We start from the raw sequence: 22,523 nt of genomic DNA, 5'->3' as shown, positions 1-22,523 counted from the left end.
TTGGTATAACGCGTGCGACGAGAACGTGCCCTGCTAATGCACCTAGTGCCTTAGTGGGAAGAAGTATTTCTTATTCTAATAGAGAAATAGGAAACACTTGCTGCACTTAGACTTCAAAATATTTCTGAGCGGATACATGACAGGGCATATGAAAGTAATAAGAGAACTTAAAGGAGATTCCGTATTACAACAACGTGATGTATATATTGTGGATAGAACTCTTAGAAGCAGAGAATCTATATATTGACCCTGACTCAGAGGTTTGATGACGAAAAAACGGGAGCTGTCATCTATGGGCCGAACTTCAAGAAATCGATACGATAAGGGATGCTACCCTACTATTTTCCAGGCAGAAATTCATCCAATAGAATAGGTAGAGAACGTCTAAGAAGAGGCTTATCTTCAGGCAGCTTCACGAGCCTTGCAGTCTTACACAATTGCTTCTAAGCTAGTGGATGAATGCGTTGGAGTCCTAACTGATCTGGGACAAAAGCGAGGTTTTGTTGAGATGGTTTCCCGGGGATCAGGGATTTCCTAGCCAAGCAGTTTGCTTTAACAGCATTATCTTGTTCAGAGCCCTTCTATGGATTCACAAATGCACCCACTATGGAAACCATAAGTAAAAAGAAAAAAAAAGCAGTTCAGACGGCACTGTATTAAATGCACAGGCAAAGGTAGGCCAAATGGTTTATACTCCCAGCAACGAGCATATTTGCCAAACTTATTAATCTAAGCAGAGAGAACCTACGAACTCTCACTGGATACTACAAGGGACACTGCAGTCTAAGATATCACCTAAGTAAGCTAAATCTTACCGATACACAAATCTGTCGCTTTTGTTAGCTGGAGCATGAATCTCTACGAATTCGTCGCTCTGGCAAGGCAAAAACTTCCCCATCTAAATTTAAATTTGCACAACTACCATTTCATACCATAAATCAGCTCGTTTTACTACACTTTAAACGATGTATATTGGAACAATTTTACGTCATCCGTTGTCAAATTTGGTTTCGAGATAACCCGGTTTCGGCGTTGTGCCATCATCAGTTGGATTTTCTCAGAACGAAAATCGACACTGATGATGACACAACGCCGAAACCGGTTTGTCTGGAAACCAAATTTGACAAGGGATGACGGAAAATCGTTCCAATATACATCATTTATCCACCATGTCGGAAAAATAACAAAACAAAATAAGACGCTTTAAACCATTTTCTATAATACTTAACAGATATTGTCCCATTGGATAAGAAATACACTAAAATCAAAAATGTAGTCATGAATTGCCTCAAAAACTATGAATTAAACAAGGATCAAGTATATTGTTATATGGCTGAAGTAAACTCTAAAGTTGGTAAAACCGAAGACGACGAAGAGAATGTTAAGGAACATACAAAAGAAAAAGTCAGTGAAACCGGAAACGATATAAACAATGCAAAAGAACTATTAAACACCCTAACTACAGAGTTCCACGAAGTAAAAAACGCTAACAGCATTATAGGATTTACTGTTTTTGAAGTTTTATCAGAAATAGAATCAAACATAAATCAACATAGAATTTTGGTAAAAGAATTGCAAACAATATTTGATGGACTTATATTAGATAATGCAACAAATTGGCTTTCCACATATAAAATGCTAGAATCTCTGCTAAATAATAAGATATATCTAGAGGAAGATTGCGCTACACAAATGGATGGTTTGGATAATAAAATGGATTGGAATTTTATAACAGATCTTATCACATCTTTAAAGCCGCTAGTTAATCTAAATAAGCTATTTAATAATGAACAATATATTTTAGGTGATTTTTATAGAGATTGGTTGAGTTGCGAAATTGAATTGGAAGAACTTTTACCAACCTCAATTTATGCTGGTCTGTTTGTGCAGTCGATGCAAAAGTATAAACAAGAATTTCTACGAGATGACAAATTTCTAGCTGCGATTTATTTAGATCCACGTTTTAATTTTTATAATTCCGTAATGCTAAGCGAAGAACAAAAACGTAGGGCCGAGGTAAAACTGCGAAACAAATCTGCATCGCTATCACGATTTTTGACCATATTAACTATTAACATTTCTGGGAGTCGATTTTAATCGATTATTTTGTAGACTTTGAGCGTGGAACACTATTTCCTAGTCCATTGTTTTCTTTCAGTAAATTACAATTTTGATGCAAAATTTACTTCCCAAGAGCAGTGATTTTAATGTGTAAAAAAGAATTTAATACTCTTTCTAGTGTTATGGCTGATAGTATACAAAACGATTGTACAGAAATGTCGATTGTCAACAATTGAAAATCGTAAAAATTTTTGTTATGATTCCACTTTTAATTAATTTATAATTAATTTTAATATTTTTTATAGGCTCATTTAATTGAACAGTATAAAGTAATACATACAACATTTAAAAATCGAACTCTATCTTTGCTGACAGCAGTGAATGATTCTGAAAATTCCACCACAATTAAATCTCAGGATGAACCGTCGACTTCGAAAATAGCTTATGATAAGTTAACTCAGCGCATCATGAATTTATCTGCTAAGCTTAACGATATTGATGAGCCTCAACGAAACTTTAAACAGAAATTGGTTACTTTGTTATCGACAAAAATGATGGTTCCACTTGACACGAATGTTCTGGACTATTGGAAGAACACGAATTTTGATGCGGACATTACTGGCATTTTAGAGGCAGCGCTTACAGTACCAGTTACACAAGTTACTGTAGGAAGAGCAGCAAATGCATTACGGTACTCGGTTGAAAATCTAATCGATCGCGATCTTTTGCTGACAAAATTTAATTTTCATGAATTAATTGCAAACCATGTGGAGTTGTGATGTATTTCTTTTTCATTTTATGTATTTATGTAAAAAAATTAATAAATAGTTTTTTGATAAAAATTTACTTGGTTTAATGTTATTCACTTATATTCTTAGATTGTGCTAACTTTGTTTATAAATTAACTTTTAGGTTTGCCGATTAGTTGATTGCTGAAAACTTCGACTGAATACTAGAATATGCTTCAGTAGTGTGCAACCTGCAATTGAAGCAAAAACGTGATTGTTGTCTTGCTTTTGCTGCTCGTTGCTTACGTATTTCGTTCAACGATTGGCGTAACTACGAACATCGCTAGTCAGCCAACGTTGAACAGTGGGGGAAAATTAAAAAAATTATAGTAAACATCGGCATTTTCGCTTTGCTCTCACTCTTCATCATCGGTCGAGTTCTTCTAAGTTAATGAAAGTGGTGCTGAAGAGTGAGAGGGACCTTCAATAGGACCTAAGGGTCAACTCGCTTTTAAGATATACAAGTTGGGGCCTGGTAAGATTGTGGCATGTCATCAAAGTGTATTTTTGTGGTATCGCAACGAGCCTCCTTGGTAACCTTTACCAGGTCCTCGAAATTACTCAAATTGGGGAGGTTATGTGTATTCTTGTCTGATGAAAACTAGCCTCTTGAGGATTATGTATGCCTCCGCGACAGCCATGCTAAACTAATCTAATTATTTGCTACATACTTAGCGGGTTAATACCCTACCCTGATGATATTTTATTTGATATTCGAACTCAGCGGGTTAATGGCAGACATTTTCTTAACTGCCTTTTTTGAATATGGCACCATAGTGCAACTAGCTGAACTGCCACCCACTCAACCTACGCTAACTGACCCACAAATCGCTGAATGTTGGCTTGCTCATGCTAGCTGAACTGCAACCCACTCAACCTACGCTAACTGACCCACAAGTCGCTGAATGTTGGCTTGCACATGCCTAAATTAAGTTGTCCGAATGTGTGTATGTATCTACATACACAATAGGGTATATTTTGGGAAACTTATTTTTGCATTCATTTTATTAGTTTAACCGGTCTGAGCGTAGCCGAAACATAGTGGTGTAAGAAGAAAAGGTAGGTAATTTTTAGCGGCTCAAATTTCTTCTATTTTTATTTATGTATGTAGTATATAGACTTGACACAGTTTGTGAGTTTCCCAACGCGCGTTTGACTGCGTTGTTAGATTTTTGTAGCAAATTTACATACACAAAATTGAATATGCGTAAGTATCCATTTCCATTGCGCTACTTTCCCATTTTAGCGTAGCGTGGCATCATTGTGGGTTTGTTTGTGTTGAACCTTTGGGGTTAATGCCGGTCGTTCGGTCTTTCTGCCTTATACATATTGTTTAATGGTTGCTTTGTTAAGCTCGTGCTTATTTTCAGGGCATAATAGAATGCACACTCAACAAATCATGGGTGCTGAGCCGCCAAGCATTTTGCTGCTCATCAAACCTTACTTCGTGCAGCAGACTCAGGTATCCATGGGTGTATACTAATGACCCAACCCAAGCTTGCTTATTGGCTGGCGATAAAAGGTCTTCGCATGGTGAGCTTTGATACGTCGAAGTATGAAGGTCATACCATACTGATCCCTACTCCCGAACAGGGTAGTCACTGACCTTACAGCCATGATAAGGGCACGTACAGCATAAATTACAGAAATGCTAAGATTCTCAAGTGTTAGCACTGAAAAGTTCGGATAACTTATCGTTGTGCCTTGCCCTCTAAACAAACTTCAGTACCACCATACTCTTACAGAAAAATTGGGAGCGTGTCATTATTCTGTATTACAAAATTCTGGGTGACAAAATTCTGTAAATTGCAAAAAAATTCTGCTTGAACAAAATTCTGCTTTTTTAAAATTCTGCTTTTTAAAATTCTGCTTTTTAAAATTCTGCTTTCTAAAATTCTGCTTTCTAAAATTCTGCTTTTTCAAAATTATGTATGTTTAATTCTGGAAGTCAAAATTCCGAAATCATGGCATGGCGTAGCTGCTGTTTGATCGGCTAAGGGTTATTTTTTTAAAGTGTGCCGAAGGCCGCCTACGCAGAAGGGTATACTACGCAGATTTTGTAATACATAATTTTGAAAGCAGAATTTTAGAAAGCAGAATTTAAAAAAAGCAGAATTTTAAAAAGCAGAATTTTGTTTTTAGAATTTTGTACATACAGAATTTCGACACCAACCCGAAAAATTTTGTGAACGTGACTACAGATTTATTGAAGTTATAAGAGAAAACAGCAGTTAATTTATTTCCACGTAAAAGTTGTCTTGCCAACTTTCGAGAGGTAGCAAGTACAGGTGTTCCACTAGTTGATGCCCCAGTGACATCACGACCATGCCGTCGTCGGCTTAACATTACGATGCAGCAATCCACACGGCTTGAAGAAACGTATGACTAGCTCCCAATAATAGCTTTCCTTGGTTACAATGAAGATGTGAGTAAACACACCAACACCGGTTGCACTGCAATTCGAGTTTACCAACTCTTCCGCATTTGGATATCAGCCACAGCCACCACGATGTTACCAAAAGACCTTTCGGCCAAATTGAGTAAACGAAAACAAGCTCCACGGGCTTTCTGCTCCTCTTGATACCAACCTTAAAATCTTTGGTAAGATTTTCGTAACTTAAGATACTTCCGGTTGATTGTCCACCGACTCCGCACCAGTGGCCTAGAGTATATTAAAAAGAATGACACTCAAACACCGTAAACACTCTGAATACCAGTTATTATCCTGAGATGGGGCTAGAAACCCCAAAACACCCTAAACACTGATCATCAGTTATCATTCTGTGTCTCCTACGTCTAAACACATCCAAAGCATACTTATTCAACAACTCAATCGGCGGGGTAGTGGAGAGAGCCCTACTAGGGTTAGTGGCTTAAAAATCAAAATAAAACATGCAACCTACCTTTATACAACGCACATATCCCCCGTTCAAATACCGGTTCAAACTATTACCTTGAGGCAGTCAAGTTTCACTCACGTCTCTGTGGACCGAAAAAAGCGCACGCAGTGAACCTAGAAAAGTTAAGCTGCCTACGGAACAGCCAGCTGATGATTCCTGCATTCGGCTCTAACACCCGCTGACTGAGAGCAATACTCGACCGGAAGAGGTAACCGAGCATATTTGTTAGTGACTACATATTTCCATACCTCCGGCCACTATGAGTTTCTAGCGAGCCCCTTCCCAGACACCAAAAATGGTGATATTTGTCCATCCACAATCAATTCCAGTCCCTGTTTTGATCAAAGCCTTTCTACGCCCCTGTCTATAACACTTTGAAAATCGCTACAAATGGCAATATATTAGCAATAATTTTTTGCTTACCTTTATTTAAAAAAAAAAAAAAAAAGAAGTGAAATTAAATGCATTCATATACATATATATCTATCGGGTTATATATCGGCAGTTGTGCCGCGCTCGCGCTAAAAGTATCACTGTCACGATTAGCATGAATGAGTCATTTTAACGGCGTCAACAACATCGAGTTAATGTGAGGTAGAAGCTTTCAATTACAGTGGTAATAATGGTAATGGTCTACACACTCTATGCTTGTATGTATCAATGTTCAAATGCGTTTTTGGTTTTAACTTTTGTACGTAATTTATAGATTTTTGCATTTCGAATGAACTTGTTGGGTTTGGTTTCAAATTGAAGCCATGGTCAAGTGTGCCATTACTTACCGTGTCATATTCGCAATTAACCACGTCAGGCATAAATATGTTCCTATATATCATTCGGGGTTCATTCGAAATTTATTGAAATCTATTACATGATTGCTGTAGTATGGGGGTGGTGTAGTTGGTTAGTATACCGAAGGTATCAGGTTCATATCCTGTTGCAAGTAATTCCAAACGTGGAAATGCTTCAAGAAAAAATTTTCCGAAATGGGCCTACTCCTCCAATAGTAATAAAGCAGATATTTTGATTTCAACGGTTAACCAGAAAAATTGGGTTTATCACAGATAACAACAGATATGCAAGAACAAAAAAGAGCTTTCTTAGTGAGCTATTTTTATTTTTGAATTTCTTGTGTCTTTCATAATGATGTTTTTATTTTCAAATGTTTTCCCACTATCACTGAGATCGTTTAGTATGATTTATTGCTTAAGGTTTTATTTTAAAACTTTTTTAAATAGGTTTTCGGGAATCCTCGTCTGCTCTGTTAGAATAAACTCAATGTAAACTTAATTGGGTAAATATCAGGGTATGCAAATAGTTGTTATTCCTCAAAATGTAAACCAGAAAAATTACACTTCGCCCCGATAGTATATTTTTGGGGTTATGCAGGAACTTTTTCCAGGACCATTTTAAAATCATTGCTGGACTGTTCGGGAATAATTTTCGGGTAATTTCCATCATTCGGGACCATTTGAGGTCATTTCGGGACTATTTTGGATTGGACGGCATAAGTATTATTTTGAGATATTTTTGGCATGGTTTTAGGGAACATTTGGTGATCTTTTACACGACTATTTCGGTATTATGTCGAGACTATTTTGAGATCGTTATGCGATCATACCGGAGCCGTTTTAAGATAATTTCAAGAATTAAGTTAGCTACTATTTTGGGTTATTTTGGAAAGGTTTAGAAAAATGCATTTATGACGGGTTATTGGTATATTATGTCTTCATTATCGAAAGTTATCGAAATAATATCGAGTTTTTCACGAAAAAATATCGATTTTCTAACGAAAAGTTACTGATTTTCTTATGAAGGATATCGATTTGTTATAGAAAAAAAGGATCATCATTGTCGAAAATTTGATATTGATTTGTTATCGAAAAGTTAACAATTTCTTATCGAAATATATGAGTTTTGTAAAGTAGAAATATCTATTTGCTGTCGAAAAGCCATCGATTATAGATTTGATCGAGCTCATAATTAGAGCTTTTCAATAAAAATCGATAGTCCATAAAAACCTGATATTTTTTTGATAGCGAAACGATAAGTTTTTGATAACAAATCGATATTTTTCCGATACAAAATCTATGATTAAAGACTGGTAACCTATCGATACGTTTGCTTTCGATAAGAGATTTATCACCGGATAATAAGTAATATTTAACACTCCCGTAAAACGTCGATAATAATCCGATAACTCGTCAATAACGGTTCCTGTCCTCACCGTTCCCTTTCTATTCTTCAAACATCAAAAAATGGATACCGTATTTGCACAAGCACGGAAAAAATTCACCGTTATGCTATTCGTTTCCATCAGCTCTGTACCCTGTTTTACTAGCAGTGGCAAGATACCCATTTCGGCAAGCACTTTATTCATGGTGCTATTGCCATGCCCATTATCAAGCCTCTTCGGTGGTTATTTCTCAAGGCATTTAGCTTAAAATGTGTGGGATGTTGAGAAAAAGTATACCCCAAAGTCTGCAGTGTGTGGCATGTTGAGGAAAATTGTTCTCCTTAAGTCTGCAGTGTACATATATAATGTGTATAGACGAGGGTTGCCCCTGCTACAACGGGTATGGGAATTCTTACACCTAGTGGCATACATTGTAGCAGAGGCATTCTATGCCCTTTTAACATTGACATGTCGTTGGAGGTGGCGTCCTGCCACACGTGCCATACTAAAGACCTTGTGAAATATCACACCCTTGCCCTGATAGCAAGGGCGTCCTGTTACACTTTACACACTTTAGGGCACAATTTTCCTCAACATGCCACACACTGCAGACTTTTGGCTAACTTTTTCTCAACATACCCAATACTGTAAACTAGGTTAGGTTGGTAGTAGCTGCCCTGGAATAGGAAGCTCACTTGGGCAGCATGAAGGTCCGTTGTGGTACCATATAATAAAGCGGTGACGTAACTATAGCTATTTAAAGAATCTCTACGTAGTTGCGATATAGTTTTTAATGAAGCCGATCTCAACTTTGGATAAATCCTCTGGAGATCCAAGTGAGTCGGGACCGAAATACTTTCGCCTAGTTCTGGCAAAAGCTGGGCAATAATGCATAAAGTTACTCAATTATTCCACTTCATCACACTGTAAACTAAATACCTTGAGAAATATCCACCGAAGGGACTTGATAATGGCCATTTTAATGGGGTTATGCTCTTTTTTTCTTGCAAAACGGTCCTTCTCTGTGAGAAACCGATACAAGCAGTACCAGAATTTAAACGTTATTTAAAGAGTGGTCAATAAATAACTGTTTTGATTGAAAATATCATTTTCGGGAACTGTTATTTGCGATCTCTGATATAATGTTTATAAACTGCGGTTGCTTTCCGTTAAATATGAGTGAGCTCCACGGCTTCGATGCTTTATACTAACTAATAACTTCCTCTCCAAAAGCAAATATAGAGTATAGATATAAGTTACTTCATTAGCGTACGCCTACAGGCTTGGTTTAACTTCTGATTCAGCCCCATACTACATTCTCGTTATCTATCACTCATTGAATGCGCTCTTATTCTTTCCTCTAATTGATTGTTGCATTTACACAAAGGTATTTTTGTAAGCCAAGCCCTACTTCAGCTACGTTGCTCAACATCTGATGATTTAGCTCACGAAGTTGTACAAGAATTCAAAGCGTAAAATGAATGTGAGCAAAAATACTATAAAATAAAGACGGCGCGAAAAAGAGGTGGAATGATAATCTTGTTTTTGGCTACTGTTACTCTGTTGAAGCCACTGTGTGTTTGAACTCAGTCGCAACTTTTTCCTGCCATTGTCAGTGCCATTACACATTTATTCTTTTCTTTATTTTGTGCAGCATTTCTGAAGTTCGTGAGCTCTACACACAAATCATCGACTGGTCGTTCGACCAACCGACTAACCTATCATTCATTCAACCAGGGCCCGAATTACGTATTCCGTGAACTGAACACTCGTCTCTTAAAAGTACTTATTTGGTATTACGTGATACGTGAACGAATAGCTGCTATCGAAATTCGGTATTATGTGTTCAGTGAACGTACACAACAAATCGTAAACGTCAAAAAATTTCATACGATAGCAAAAAGACGTTCGAGTGCATTAAAAATTGGTTGTAGTTTGAAAATTAAACGAATTAATTTATAGTTCTTACGTTTTAAATTTGTTTTTAAAAAATTAAAGTGATCTTAGCACAACTAAAAAGGAAAATTTTATCAAACATAAAAAGGAAAATTTCGAGTTTAATAATGTAGGTAAATAAATATAAAATTAGTTAAAATTATTTATAATATAAAATGTTTGTTTCCCCAAAGGACGAATCTAAATAAGCTTAATTATAAGCAAAAGGAGATGATGGGAGAATTTATGCAGCAGCACCCCAACCTGGCCAAAAACATCATACCAAATTGTGCCCAAGGAAAGGCGACATCTCAACGATTGTGGGAGGATCTATCCAAAAAACTTAACGCTGTAGGCCCACCTATGAAAGATGCAAAAATGTGGAGAAAGGTAAATCAAACAACCGATCGGAACACTCATCGCTTGGTATGATAATTTGTAATTCTGTGATATTTATAATTTGTAGGTATATGCTGACCAAAAATACCAAGCGAAGCGAAAACTAACTTTTAACCGGAGCTCAAAGTCTCGGACTGGTGGTGGACCATACGAGGAGAAATTGATAACATCAGCGGAGGAAAATATCATTGAAGCAAGCGGGTTAGAAGCGACGGTTGAGGGTCTGCAAACAGTGCAAACCTGGGGTAACATCTCGAAGGGTTTTTCTCAACACCTTTTTGAATCTCCAATCGAAGTAAGCAAGGACTTTGACGAGATTGAGTTTTTGCAGGCGGAGATGCCTTCAGTTGAAATTGACACAAACAACCCAACAACTTCGACACGGAAGATCAAAGTTTCTGATTATGACATTGAAGAATATAATGTCCCGTCCACTTCGAAGAGGAGGAGAAAAGTATGTGAGGATCCAAAATTAACACTTTTGGAGCAAAATTTAAAATCCGCAAATGAGGCAAAGCTCAATATGGATGACAAGCTTGGCAGACTCGTGGATATTCAAGAGCGGATGTTGCAAATCCAAGAGCGGACGCTACAGATCAGGGAAGAAAAACACAAACGTTTTTGTGCCCTGAACGATTTAGAAATAGAACTGAGGAAGCGGGACTTAAATCCATTTTCCGATTCCGAATAAAGGTATCAAATATTGTACACCTGTTTTCGCCAATAATTTTCATCATATTTAATTTACATAGTTTTTTTTTATATACATAACTAGCCTACCCGGCAGACGATGTCTTACCCGAAAATTGGTTTTCCTACATTTAAAAAGTGAGCCCCATCTCCCCTCTTCACTCTCAATCCCATTCTCTTCTACTATATTTTTCTTCTTATTCTTCTCCATACCTTATTCCGTTTATCTCTCTTCCGTTCCAAAACGTACCCCACTCCAACATCTACTCAAACTCCCTGTCCCTCTAACTATCCCACTCCCATAAACATTCCTATTCTCATATCCACTCCAGCTCCCATCCCAATCCCACTCTCCAACCTCAATTTCTTCAGATATGAAATCCCCATACCAAATATTGAATACCTGTTCAAAATAATTTCGGAAATGTAGCGAATTAAAATGTTTCCTGAAGGGGGCGTGACACCGCCCATACGTTCTGAGGCTGTACAAAGTTTGCCGGGTCAGCTAGTTATTAATATTTTTATTACATATATACCCAACAATCAAAGTAAACGTAATGTAAATTTATAAAGTTTTCTCAAACAAACACTAAGCTTACAAAACGTTGATTTTTTGTTTACAAATTGTTTAGAATTAAGCTTGAAATAATCGAAACGGCTTACTTCTAAGCCTATAAAAAAAATTCGAAAAGAAAGCTTGTTATAAATAATTTCCCAAAACTTTTTATAAATGATAATTTTTATTTCAATCATTTCAATAATATTAAGAAATACATAGGTGTATGTAAATTTACATATGAATTAATTCTGAATTTCATTCATATATTAAATAAAGAATGGCTGCATTTCGAATAAGTTGTAGGCGAATCCAGGAAACGGTTTAAATGCAGCCATTCCCTCTCATGAAAATAATTTAAAATTTTCGAAGTTGAAAAATATTGGCAAATAGTTCTGTCGTCTTTTTTGGTAACATTTACAATTTATTTTCACAGCTAATTTGCATATCAACGTTTCTTCACAAAACTTATAAAATGTTTTCTGAAAAAAAAAAAAAATATATACATATATATATTTAATACTGGAATCGTTTAACACAACAAGTTTACTTTAAATTACTTTTCAAAACATTTACAGAAATGCCTGTTGGGTATGTATATAAGAACTGAAATTAAAATGTTGAACCTTATTTAAATCTTGAACGAAAAAATGTCCATAGTTTTAAGGGATAGTATTTATTATATAAATATATATATACATTTATTGAATACAAAAAATTTATTGAACTCCAGTCATATTTTTATTTTTTAGTATAGTTATTTTTAAATACTATAAATTTAGTTATACAAATCATGTAATGATTTTAGCTAATAAATAAAAAAAAATTCTGATAAAAATTGTTATTCTTTTTATCTCTTATCTTACAGGTGCATATCGTTAGCTTAATTCACAAAGGCCCTAACCAATAGATTTTTTACAGATTGAAATGTAACAACAAGTAAAATATTTGCCACGATGAAAGTTGGCGTTATGTTAATATACAAGAGGTGGGAAGATCCCAACTTTTTTTTCTTGGAAACACGGGGTGGCGCCTTTAAAACCTTGTCCCAGCTAATTTCGTTTCAATTAAATTATTTTCGTTATTTTTTTAGAAAGTTATATGTCAATATATAAGAAGATTAAGCCAGTTTAAAGTTTACAAATTCTACGAATTTTTTCTTATATGTTTCCATTTCGATTTCGCACTCTTTCAATTTATCGTCTCTAAGCACGTCAACTTCATCTTTAAGCTGTATTTACTCAGAAGTGTTTTTTTTTTAATGAAAAAAGATAAAATTAATACGTGAATGAAAATAGCAAATCTTTGGTTGCATTATAAATATGGACGATATTTACTATCAGATCGTCATTACGCTGTTTTATTATTTGAATTTCCTTTTCTTGCTGCTGAACCTTAAATTTCAGGTCCTCTCGTGCTGCATCTGATTGTATAAGGTCTTCTTTCATTCGATCGAGCTATCGACGAAGTTCACAATAACGTACAGAACCAGCTTGAACTGGACCCAGTGATACACGATCATTACCAATTTGAGCAGTTGTATTTTCCAACCGATGAACTTCATCCTGCGGTTATTAAGCTCTTGTATTTTAGATTTTTCTGTAAAACATGAAATTAAAAAAAATAAAATTTTTTAAGTAAAACTCAATTTCACCAAATACCTTTTTATCAGATTCGAAACCCTTTTGAGGCAAAGCATCTCCCCTTCCTGCAATATTTTATAATCGAAATTAGCTATACTTGACGAACTACGAGATGAACACTCTCCATGCCAAGTTGACTCAAGATCTTGCAGTGTTCGCATTATATTAGCTTGAAGTGATTCCACTAAGCACGTTATTTGTCGTATATAATCTGCTTGGCAGCACAATTTACTGCGCAACCTAGTATAAGCTGTAAAAAACGCTCGAGCAGGAACGCAGGATCACATTTTTCGGAAATACGTTGAGCATCAGGTTGAGGAAAATCTGCTAATGAATAACTTAATACATCGTTGTAATAATCATGTACACCTTCAATAACTTTCTTTAAATTGCTCATCCTCAAGCGTTAATTTACTACTGTGCTTATTTTGGACAACCAAGCATCTGTAAACATAAAAAGATTATCATAGTTTATTTAGTTATTTCTCCTGAATTTCTCATACTTAACTGTAAAAACGTCTGGAGCAAATTGGTGTAAGGCTTGTGCCAGATCCACTCCAGGTAAGTTCTCAACTTACATTGCCTATATTATGTGTAATTGACACACTTTTTTGAAAAAAATTGCCAAAATATTTCATCTTAAGCCAAACTTACTAAGAACTTCAGATAAGACACCTGTATATTAACTTTTGTGATTGGCCATTTGTATTTTAATTAAGAAGGGATTGCTTTATTTGGTTTCGAATATTTTGACCAATTCTTAAAATTTGTGTATGCTCGCCTATATCAATATCATTCACAGCAACATCATTGGCAGTTACACTTGGTTGGTTAAAAGGGACTTTAAATTCCATACATATGTTGTGTAGAGCTGCGCAAACGTTGGAAAACATTGCCACCTTTTGTGGGGTATATCTTCCGCGCTTATCGTTGCATAGTATTTTCCACCGCCCTTTGTAAATACCAATTGTTCTCTCCACCATACATCTGGCTTTTGAGTGAACCGCATTAAATACACTCTCACTTGAACCCTCCGCAGGATTTCTGTATGGGGTTATACACCAAGGTTCAAGTGGATAGCCGGAATCACCTAATTAAATGAAAGTAGAGAATAAATGCCCATAGTTCATACTAGTTGACTAAAAAATACATACCAAGTAACCACGAATTATTGTTAGAATTTATTTCAAATTTCTCTTCTAGCATTATTCTTTGTTCTGATTGCTTCCATACAAAGGAATCATGTGCAGCCCCTCCATATCTAGCATTTATTGCATTAATTTTGTATTGGTGATCGCATATCTGCAGCAAGATACGTGTTTATACGGATAAAATAATTCTTTCGATCGTTATATTCTTCGAAGTTTATATTTAACTTACAATCATTACATTTAAACTATGAAATCCCTTACGATTAAAAAACATATGTTCGTTTTCGCTGGGTTTCTGCAGGCCAATATGGGTACCGTCAATACATCCAATTACTGTAAGAGGGAAAAGTTTGGGCGCATCCAAAAAAATTTATTTAATTTTCTCACCTCGTGGTATCTTATACTTCTCGTAGAACCATTCCATACAGCCACTCAAACTCTCCAGTGTAAAACGGATATGTTCTGGACATAGATTTCTTTCTATTTCAGTCACTACTATGGTGCTCAATTTTGAAACCAAGCTTTGACTCATTCCCATAAGGTAATCGTCCCCTACCGCCCGCTGGTAACTGCCACTTCCAAGAAACGAAAGCGTTACTGCCAACTGGAGGATGGGCGGTGCAGCTGCTGAGGAATGGCAATTGAAATTTGTGTTCCTCAGGACATAATTAAATGCTGCTTTATTAAGACGAAACCTTTTAATGAACCTAAAAATTAGCCAGTTATATAAACGATTCGGTAACAGTTCACAAATGTTCAAGTTATAGTGAAATTATAAACGAACTTACGCTTTTTCAGACAAAGAAAGAGGATTGCTTTTGTCTCTTAGCTGGCGTCTTACAACCTTCTGGTCATGCCCATCCACGCCTTCGTCGGAACTTTCTAAAAAGAAAAGTAGTTCCGGCTCCATATTTTCAACTCTAAAAAACTACAACGTTAGTTTTCTTGGTATTTCTTGGAGTGATAGAGCTTATTGGTTAGGGTGAAGTAGTGGTATAACAAAAACTAGAAAGTATCAACATCTGCATCCCTCCTGTCACCTAATGCCCCAGTGTATACCGCCCTGAAATCAGCGCACTACTCACCGGAGAAAATTGCATAATTCTAGGCAGGTCCCACCACGATCTATGGCATTCTGATCTACAGACGGACAAAAAGGCGAAATAGCGTTCTACTAGATAAAGACGGTCAACTAGGGCACGTTACTGCAAGACCTGGAAGGGTCCTCCCTTCTTCCAAGTCTCAAGAGGTTGACCGCAAATTATGTCTGGTCGGCAAGCATCGGTGCACGTCAGGAACATAACATCTAAACCCAGAAGAATAAAACAAGGGGTACCACAGGGTGGTGTCCTATCCACACTTGCACAATAATGACCACAGGCCCACTCTCTCCGGTTATTTCGACTTACCAAACCTGATATTGTCACCGACCAAAGCATCGGCAACCTTATTTACAACATAGACGCGCCAAATGTGGACCACATTCATTACGCTACCGGGTGCCTTACGCCCAAAAATTTGGGAAGAATGGAACTGCAATTTTTCCTAATATATATAACGTCATAATAAAATCTCTTACCGGCATCACTTGGGGTAAAGACAAAAAACGCTTATTACCACTTACAAAACAATTGGCCGGCCGTTTGCATGCTACGCGTCCCCGATATGGTCGCCCAGCCTAAAGGTTACTCACTGGAAGAAAATACAGGCCTGGCAAATTACTGCCCTCAGAACCGCTACGGGCTGTCTTCTTATGTCCCCAGAACACCACCCAAACAATGAGGCGAGAGTACTCCCCCATTAGGCACAGAAATGAAATGCTGAACAAACTGTTTCTGTTGAATATCAATCTCAACAGATATCTGATTGAAGAGGCCACACCGCCAGGGGCTTATGAAGTCATCTCCGGAAGCATTATGAGGAAATACGGCACCTGAGAACACAACCGTATGAAGCAAAAAAGCAGAAGCAGATCCTCAGAGATTTACACAAACAGGTGTCGGACCTCTATGCCAGGAATTGTCCGGCGAGCCCAGTTCTTAAGGAAAAATACCCAGAACTCAAAGAAGAGGAAGCACACTCCCTGGCTCAACTTCAATTGAATACTGTAACATGTAACTATCCAGATTCAACCCCGACATTAATAATGTATGTCTGCTTGCAGTGTTTCCCTACATGACACCAAACATCTATGTCATTGCAATGTGGAACCAACGCCTCTAACAGCCCTCACTCTGCTCCACCCCTGTTGAAACTGCAAGTTTCCTAGGACTCCCGTTAGAGCCTATTGATGACAATTTGTGAGTGGTCGCACCTAGTGGATACGGCGAAGCAATGCTACAACAACAACCACGTAAAGGAAGCCTAGAGTACCGGTTCTTCGAACACCTTATAAAAATTGTTGGTAGATTTATACATCATGACACTGCTAATACGCGTTCAAAAATATCGACAGAGGTTTCAACGCCGACGCGTCTTGATATCAGTATTAATAATCCGAAACCGGAAAAGACAAATTTTAAGTCGTTCAAAAGATATTAACGAAAACCCGAAAAATGACCCACGGGTCCCTCCGAAACCGGGGGTGGGATCAACAGTATTTTTGCGCAGAACACCTTTCCGCATTGGCGGCCTTCGACCCCGCTTATAAAAAATTACCCTGGGTGGGTCCAACACCGGTTTGGATACCAAAACTATATCCGCGCAAAACACCTATGTTCACAATTTTTTTTGTGGGTACGCAACATTACAACAACCACATGAAAATCGCCAACTTCAACTGCAAATATCTCCAGACAGAGATACAATTTTTCTTATTAATACTGATGTCAATACGCGTTTCACACCTCTCTCGATATTTTTGGACGCGTATTAGCAGTGTCATGCTGTCTTATAGAATTACCAAATTGTTGTCATCTTTATTACAATAACGAATAATTACAAGAGGGACGACTGCTAATATACTTCTAAATATATCGTGAGGTGGCAGAGAACGCGCCTTAAACCCTCTATCATTGATCCGAATGCGAAAAAACCATATTTTGAGTCTATCCAAAGATATTCCCGAAACCCCGAAAAATTACCCATAGCATTTGCGCAGCACACCTATATGCATGGGCGGGCTTCGGCCGCGCTTATAAAATACTACCCCGGCTCGTGCAACACCTGTTTGGGGTCAATATTAAAGCCGTGCAAAACCCCTTTCTACACAATTTTTTTTGGTAATAGTCTAGTTGAGGGGTCGACTGCTAATACGCTACCAAAAATATCGAGAGAGGTGTCAAACGACGCGTCTTGACATCAGTATTAATAATCCGAAGGCGGAAATAAAAATTTTAACGCGTTCAAAAGATATTAACGAAAAACCGAAAAAAGACCCGGTGGTACTTCCGAAACGGTGGGTGGAATCCATAGTATTTTTGCGCAGAACACCTTTTTGCGTTGGCGGCCTTCGGCCGCGATTATAAAAAATAACCCTGGGCTACGCCATGCCAAGTCCGGGTGTGTGGTATAACCGTGGCTACCGCCACGGTGATGCACAATTTTTTTTGGGGGTACAACACAACAACAACCACATGGAAATCGACAAATTCAAATGCAAATATCTCCGGACAGAGATAAAATTTTTCTTTTCCGCCATCGGATTATTGTTCTCGAGATTAATACGCGTCGTTTGACCCCTCTCTCGATATTTTTGGTAGCGTATTAGCAGTCGACCCCTCAACTAGACTATTACCTTTTTTTTTATGTGACCATGTCGTTTGACACCTCTTCCGATATTGTTGGACGAGTATTAGCAGTCCAGCCCTGTTTTAAATTGTTACATTTAATATTTACATATAACAAAGAGCACATAAATCTCTATTCTATGCATAAGGGGAATGTATTCCAGCGTAAGCGGCGTAGATGGTAATCTTCCCGCAGGAACAATTGTTTGAACAAACTGCGGTAAAGGTCTAGTTGAGGGGTCGACTGCTAATACGCTACCAAAAATATTGAGACAGGTGTCAAAAGACGCGTATTGACCTCGACAACAATAATCCGGGGTAATAGTGCAGTTTACGGTACCCACCGAAATTTGGGCCAAAATTTTCGAGTGAGGTATCAAAAGACGCGTATTCACGTCTAGATCAAGAATCCGAAAGCGGAAGTTAACTTTTTTTACCCGTTCAAAAGCTATTAACGAAAAACCGAAAAAAGACCCGGTGGTACTTCCGAAACGGGGGGTGGAATCCATAGTATTTTTCCGCAGAACACCTGTCTGCGTTGGCGGCCTTTGGCCGCGCTTATAAAAAATAACCCTGGGCTACGCCTTCCCAAGTCCGGGTGTGTGGTATAACCGTGGCTACCGCCACGGTGATGCACAATTTTTTTTGTGGGTAAAAACACAACAACAACCACACGAAAATCGCCAACTTCAACTGCAAATATCTCCGGACAGAGATAAAATTTTTCTTTTCCGCCTTCGGATTATTGTTCTCGAGATTAATACGCGTCTTTTGATAGCTCACCCGAAAATCTTAGCCCAACTTTAGGGTGGGTACCGTAAACTGTACTACTACCTAATCCGGCAACTAGGAGGATCTCTCTACCACCTCGTATTTATATTTATTGTTAAATCACTGTGCACTCATCACTATAATTACCTTCGTTAATTTGTTGGAATCAGCACTTGTTTTTTCCTTGTTTAATAATAAAATATTTTTTATGTATTTATTGCACATGTAATTTTTTTGTAAATAAATAATTTGTATTATTTACAAATAGAAATTGACATTTAAATGTCAAAATATCTATTACAAATCACCATTCAATCTATTACTGTCTGTCATAAATTACGATACGTTACTGAACGTACCTCATAATACCAATATTGCCATACGTACGATCAGTCACGTAATCTTTATTCGTACGATTGCCGTTTCGATCACGGAAAACGTAATTCGGGCCCAGTATGTCTGTCTACAGGTTACGAAGTAGACGAGTGTGACTAAAACAAGTATAAGTGGCAACATCAAAGACGTAAAGGTTATGCACGAAACAAGGGCGTGTATGCTAAGTGCTGGCTATTTTTCTTTGTTTGCTTTTGTTATATTGATTCCTATCAAGAGTTTTATATGTAGCTTTTTACTTTGTTTTCTACAAGTTGAAGTCAAAGCTGTGCTTTTTTCCAATAACCGCTTAAGTCTTATATTTTAGTTTGCCGCAAATTGATATTTAAGGTTTAAATGCATATTTGAAAAAATTTAAAACAGGTACTAAATCAAAATTTCGTGAATCAGATGGCTTAAAGTAAGGTTAAAAGGCCACCAACTCTTGTTGAAAAGGTATGTGTATTACAAGGGATTTTTGCACTTAAATAACTTAGTGGGTTATTGCAAATTTTAAAATATGTACACTTACATCTTACACCGACTTAAGCCTTTATTGCAGATTTTGATTTAAATATCAACCTAACTTATATCGAGACAGGTTTTTATTGCAAACAGTAAGCGTGCAAACCTAGCGACTCAACTCAAAACGGAAATATACAGTCTCGAGATAAATATTTCATTTCTTAGTTTTATCTAGCAATAAAACAATTTTTAACGTAAGGACTCCATAAATTAGAAAAAGTAAAAGGAAAAATTGGAGGTCATTGCACTCATATCTATTTTTATATTTAATACAGTGAGCTAAGTTTCATTAAAACCCTTTCATTAAACAATGGAATTTTTTTAAATAAATTGTATTTGAACCTATATTTATAATATTTAAAACTTTGAAAGGCTCAATTTCATTAAGATTAGTTGTATAGTAAAATTTAGCGAAATTGCTTTTTTGTATCGTAACCATTGAACATTTTTCCAAAGAAAAACTTTCGCTATCTTGATTTCTAAGTCTCCAATTATATTTTGATTTTAGTAGCGTGAAAAATGTATAATTAACTGTAACCATTTCTATAAGGGAACGTACCCAAAATACCTGACCCCTTTAGGGTGGAAGGGGGTTTCTTTAGGTATTGCACCTCGTCACAGGGGGGAGGGGAGGGATTGGGGCTTTGTCACGTAGTTAATAATCTGTAGAAAATCTTCCAATTTTTTTGTGGAATTTATTTCGCGTCAAAAATTTCCATGGAAAGTCATCAGAAAAACGTGCACGGTAATGCAGTGGACAACGTGTCTCGCGTGCGACCTCTGCATGTCCTCTCCAGCAGACCAAAAGAGATCATATGTATCGTGGAGCAAAGCGCGGAGTGGATAGACATCAAGGCTGTCGACGAGGTAAAAATAATCACGTCTGAGGAAACTCCTGATGCTACTGCTCCCATAATCTACGATGTACCCCAGTGGCTTGATGCTGCAAGCATATTCTTTATAAAGTTGAATTAAATGAAAAGAAATAAAAAGGAAAAAGACTTTATAAATTAAGTTGTTGTTCGAATATCTTTTTAAATACATTTTTTCTTCTTAATATTATTAACTTGTAATTATATGTATGCACCCACGCTTCGCGCAACGCGGCGGGTGCCGAATTAATAAAAACAAATATAAATCAAATACATTTTTTTTAAGTTAGCAGAAAATAATTTAACAACATACTTATGAACTACTCCGTGAAAACTAAAGGGGGAGGGGGGTCTTAAAATATACTACCGATGGTCACCGAGGGGAGGGAGGGGGATAAAAAGTTGTAGAAAATGGGTTACGTAGTTTGGGTACGTTCCCTGACATTAAAAACGTTTTTTGTACCTGCACACCCAACAAAATTAAACCAATCATGGGGATGATGTATTGTAGTATTTGTGATTTTCTTCTTTCTTGCAATAAGCATGCGATCTACGCCGCACTCCATGTGGGGGTGGCCTGGTTCCATAAACTTTTGGTAGATAATAAAAATAGTATTGGGAATGCGATTTGCTGATGTGAACATTGCGGACACAAATGGGCGCAATTATCACTGTGGAACACAACATGGTTCACTCCCTGAAGGTTCTTAAAATGTTCGAATAAACAAGAAGTGTTCTGATTTTCACGGCGCCCTAAATTTTTCTTCGTGGAGATCTTGTGGTGTAATCGTTGACTGTTAAATTAAAAGTCCACAATTGCCTTTTATAAAAACTTAAGGAGTTGGCAAAAATTGTTGTCGAAGGTAAAACTTCGTATGCCAGTAGTTCCCTTATCTACCCATTTGGAGTTACAAGCCAACTCAGCTGTTTCTTGGTGCACTAACCGCTTATTCTGCAATTATTGAACTAGATCTTGATAGTTGTCTTGATTAGCAACAATTATTTTTGCCTCCAATTTATCCTCAATTTATCATATGTTTTGCAAGTATATAGTTTCATTTTCTTTGCTAAAAATATAGGTACCGAGGTAAAGAAAAATATAATAAATTCTGTAGATTTAAAACCTTCCAATATGAAAACATGCTCACTGCTTGGGATGGATATTTGTCATATAATAGTGCATACATTTTCGAAAACGATAACTCGGCGTGAAAGTATTTGCAGCTTAGGCCACTCCTTGTGTATTACCTCTCATAGTTTGAAAAGCTGTTAATGTGTTCTTTAGTTTTGTTTATTCTATCTTTAGAGAGCATGTTCCACACAGCTGAGGAGCCCGTCTATCAAGAAAATTTGAATTTGGACTTTCGATTTTTTTTTCATAATGCTTTTTAAAAACCTTTTGACATACTTGAATATTTTTTCCGCCTTCATTCACATTATAGACACGTGACCATACCACGTTGACGGCGTTATTAGCGTGGTAATATCATTTAGCCAATTTCTCGCCGTCAATATTGTTCCAATAAATAAAACGCGTTCATTGTGAGAACCAGGTGCATATAGCTATGAAATACTTTTTTGTGGAGAGAACGTGATATTTTAGTGTCACATACTACTCCATTTTTTTCGGAGTTTACGTAACTTTTACCACTATTCCTTTTAATTTGGAGTTTTAGCGCGAGAAGGAACCTTCTTCAGTGCTCGAAATAGTTTCTTCGACTCTTTGTGATCCATTTCTGACTCAGTGATACTAATTTGATTATTTTCATGGTTATCAATTGATAATCAGGATGGATTCGCGACAATCATTATCAAACGCAAACACTTCGAACTCGGCGAAACCATTTTTTATTGAAGTGCGTATTGAAATATACATAACTATTTAGATCTCTTCGGAAATTTAAGGATCTCGCCAAATTAAGAACAGTTAACACTGCACTTTTTACTCAAATAGAACAC

At 36.9% G+C, this 22,523-nt stretch overlaps 3 protein-coding genes and 1 long non-coding RNA gene across 21 annotated transcripts in view; 3 read left to right on the top strand and 1 right to left on the bottom strand.

Annotated features, from left to right (window-relative positions):
• The window catches only part of LOC137237465 (uncharacterized), a 45,595-nt gene extending 42,692 nt beyond the window's left edge, over nt 1-2,903 (top strand). For all 4 annotated transcript variants that reach the window (XM_067761124.1, XM_067761123.1, XM_067761121.1 and 1 more), the window contains 2 exons: nt 1,232-2,016; nt 2,367-2,903. In XM_067761124.1, coding sequence (XP_067617225.1) covers nt 1,232-2,016; nt 2,367-2,840 — 1,259 coding nt within the window. In that variant the 3' untranslated portion in view covers nt 2,841-2,903. The remainder of the gene's footprint in view (nt 1-1,231; nt 2,017-2,366) is intronic.
• KrT95D (phosphofurin acidic cluster sorting protein KrT95D) overlaps nt 1-22,523 on the top strand; it is a 298,169-nt gene that overhangs the window by 89,739 nt on the left and 185,907 nt on the right. The window lies entirely within an intron of this gene.
• Nucleotides 9,663-12,177, top strand: LOC137237474 (uncharacterized). Of its 2 annotated transcripts, none has more exons than XR_010948962.1 (3): nt 9,663-9,987; nt 10,052-10,247; nt 10,324-12,177. It is a non-coding gene; the product is annotated as an uncharacterized lncRNA (long non-coding RNA). The 2 variants fall into 2 exon arrangements; XR_010948963.1 differs by having other exon boundaries at nt 9,663-9,991.
• LOC137237469 (putative nuclease HARBI1) lies at nt 11,679-19,189 on the bottom strand. The gene is made up of 9 exons (XM_067761129.1): nt 18,943-19,189; nt 15,085-15,216; nt 14,684-15,003; nt 14,526-14,629; nt 14,300-14,447; nt 13,800-14,235; nt 13,654-13,728; nt 13,164-13,589; nt 11,679-13,101 (listed from the first exon to the last, which is right to left on the bottom strand). Exons 2-6 carry the CDS (start codon nt 15,204-15,206, stop codon nt 13,856-13,858), a joined length of 1,074 nt encoding a protein of 357 aa, XP_067617230.1. The 5' UTR covers nt 15,207-15,216; nt 18,943-19,189; the 3' UTR covers nt 11,679-13,101; nt 13,164-13,589; nt 13,654-13,728; nt 13,800-13,855.

The sequence above is a fragment of the Eurosta solidaginis genome, chromosome 1 (assembly GCF_040869045.1).
Source record: "Eurosta solidaginis isolate ZX-2024a chromosome 1, ASM4086904v1, whole genome shotgun sequence".
Classification (NCBI taxonomy): Eukaryota; Metazoa; Arthropoda; class Insecta; order Diptera; family Tephritidae; genus Eurosta; species Eurosta solidaginis.
Note: the sequence above shows the minus strand (reverse complement) of the source record. Positions and strands in the feature narration are given on the sequence as shown.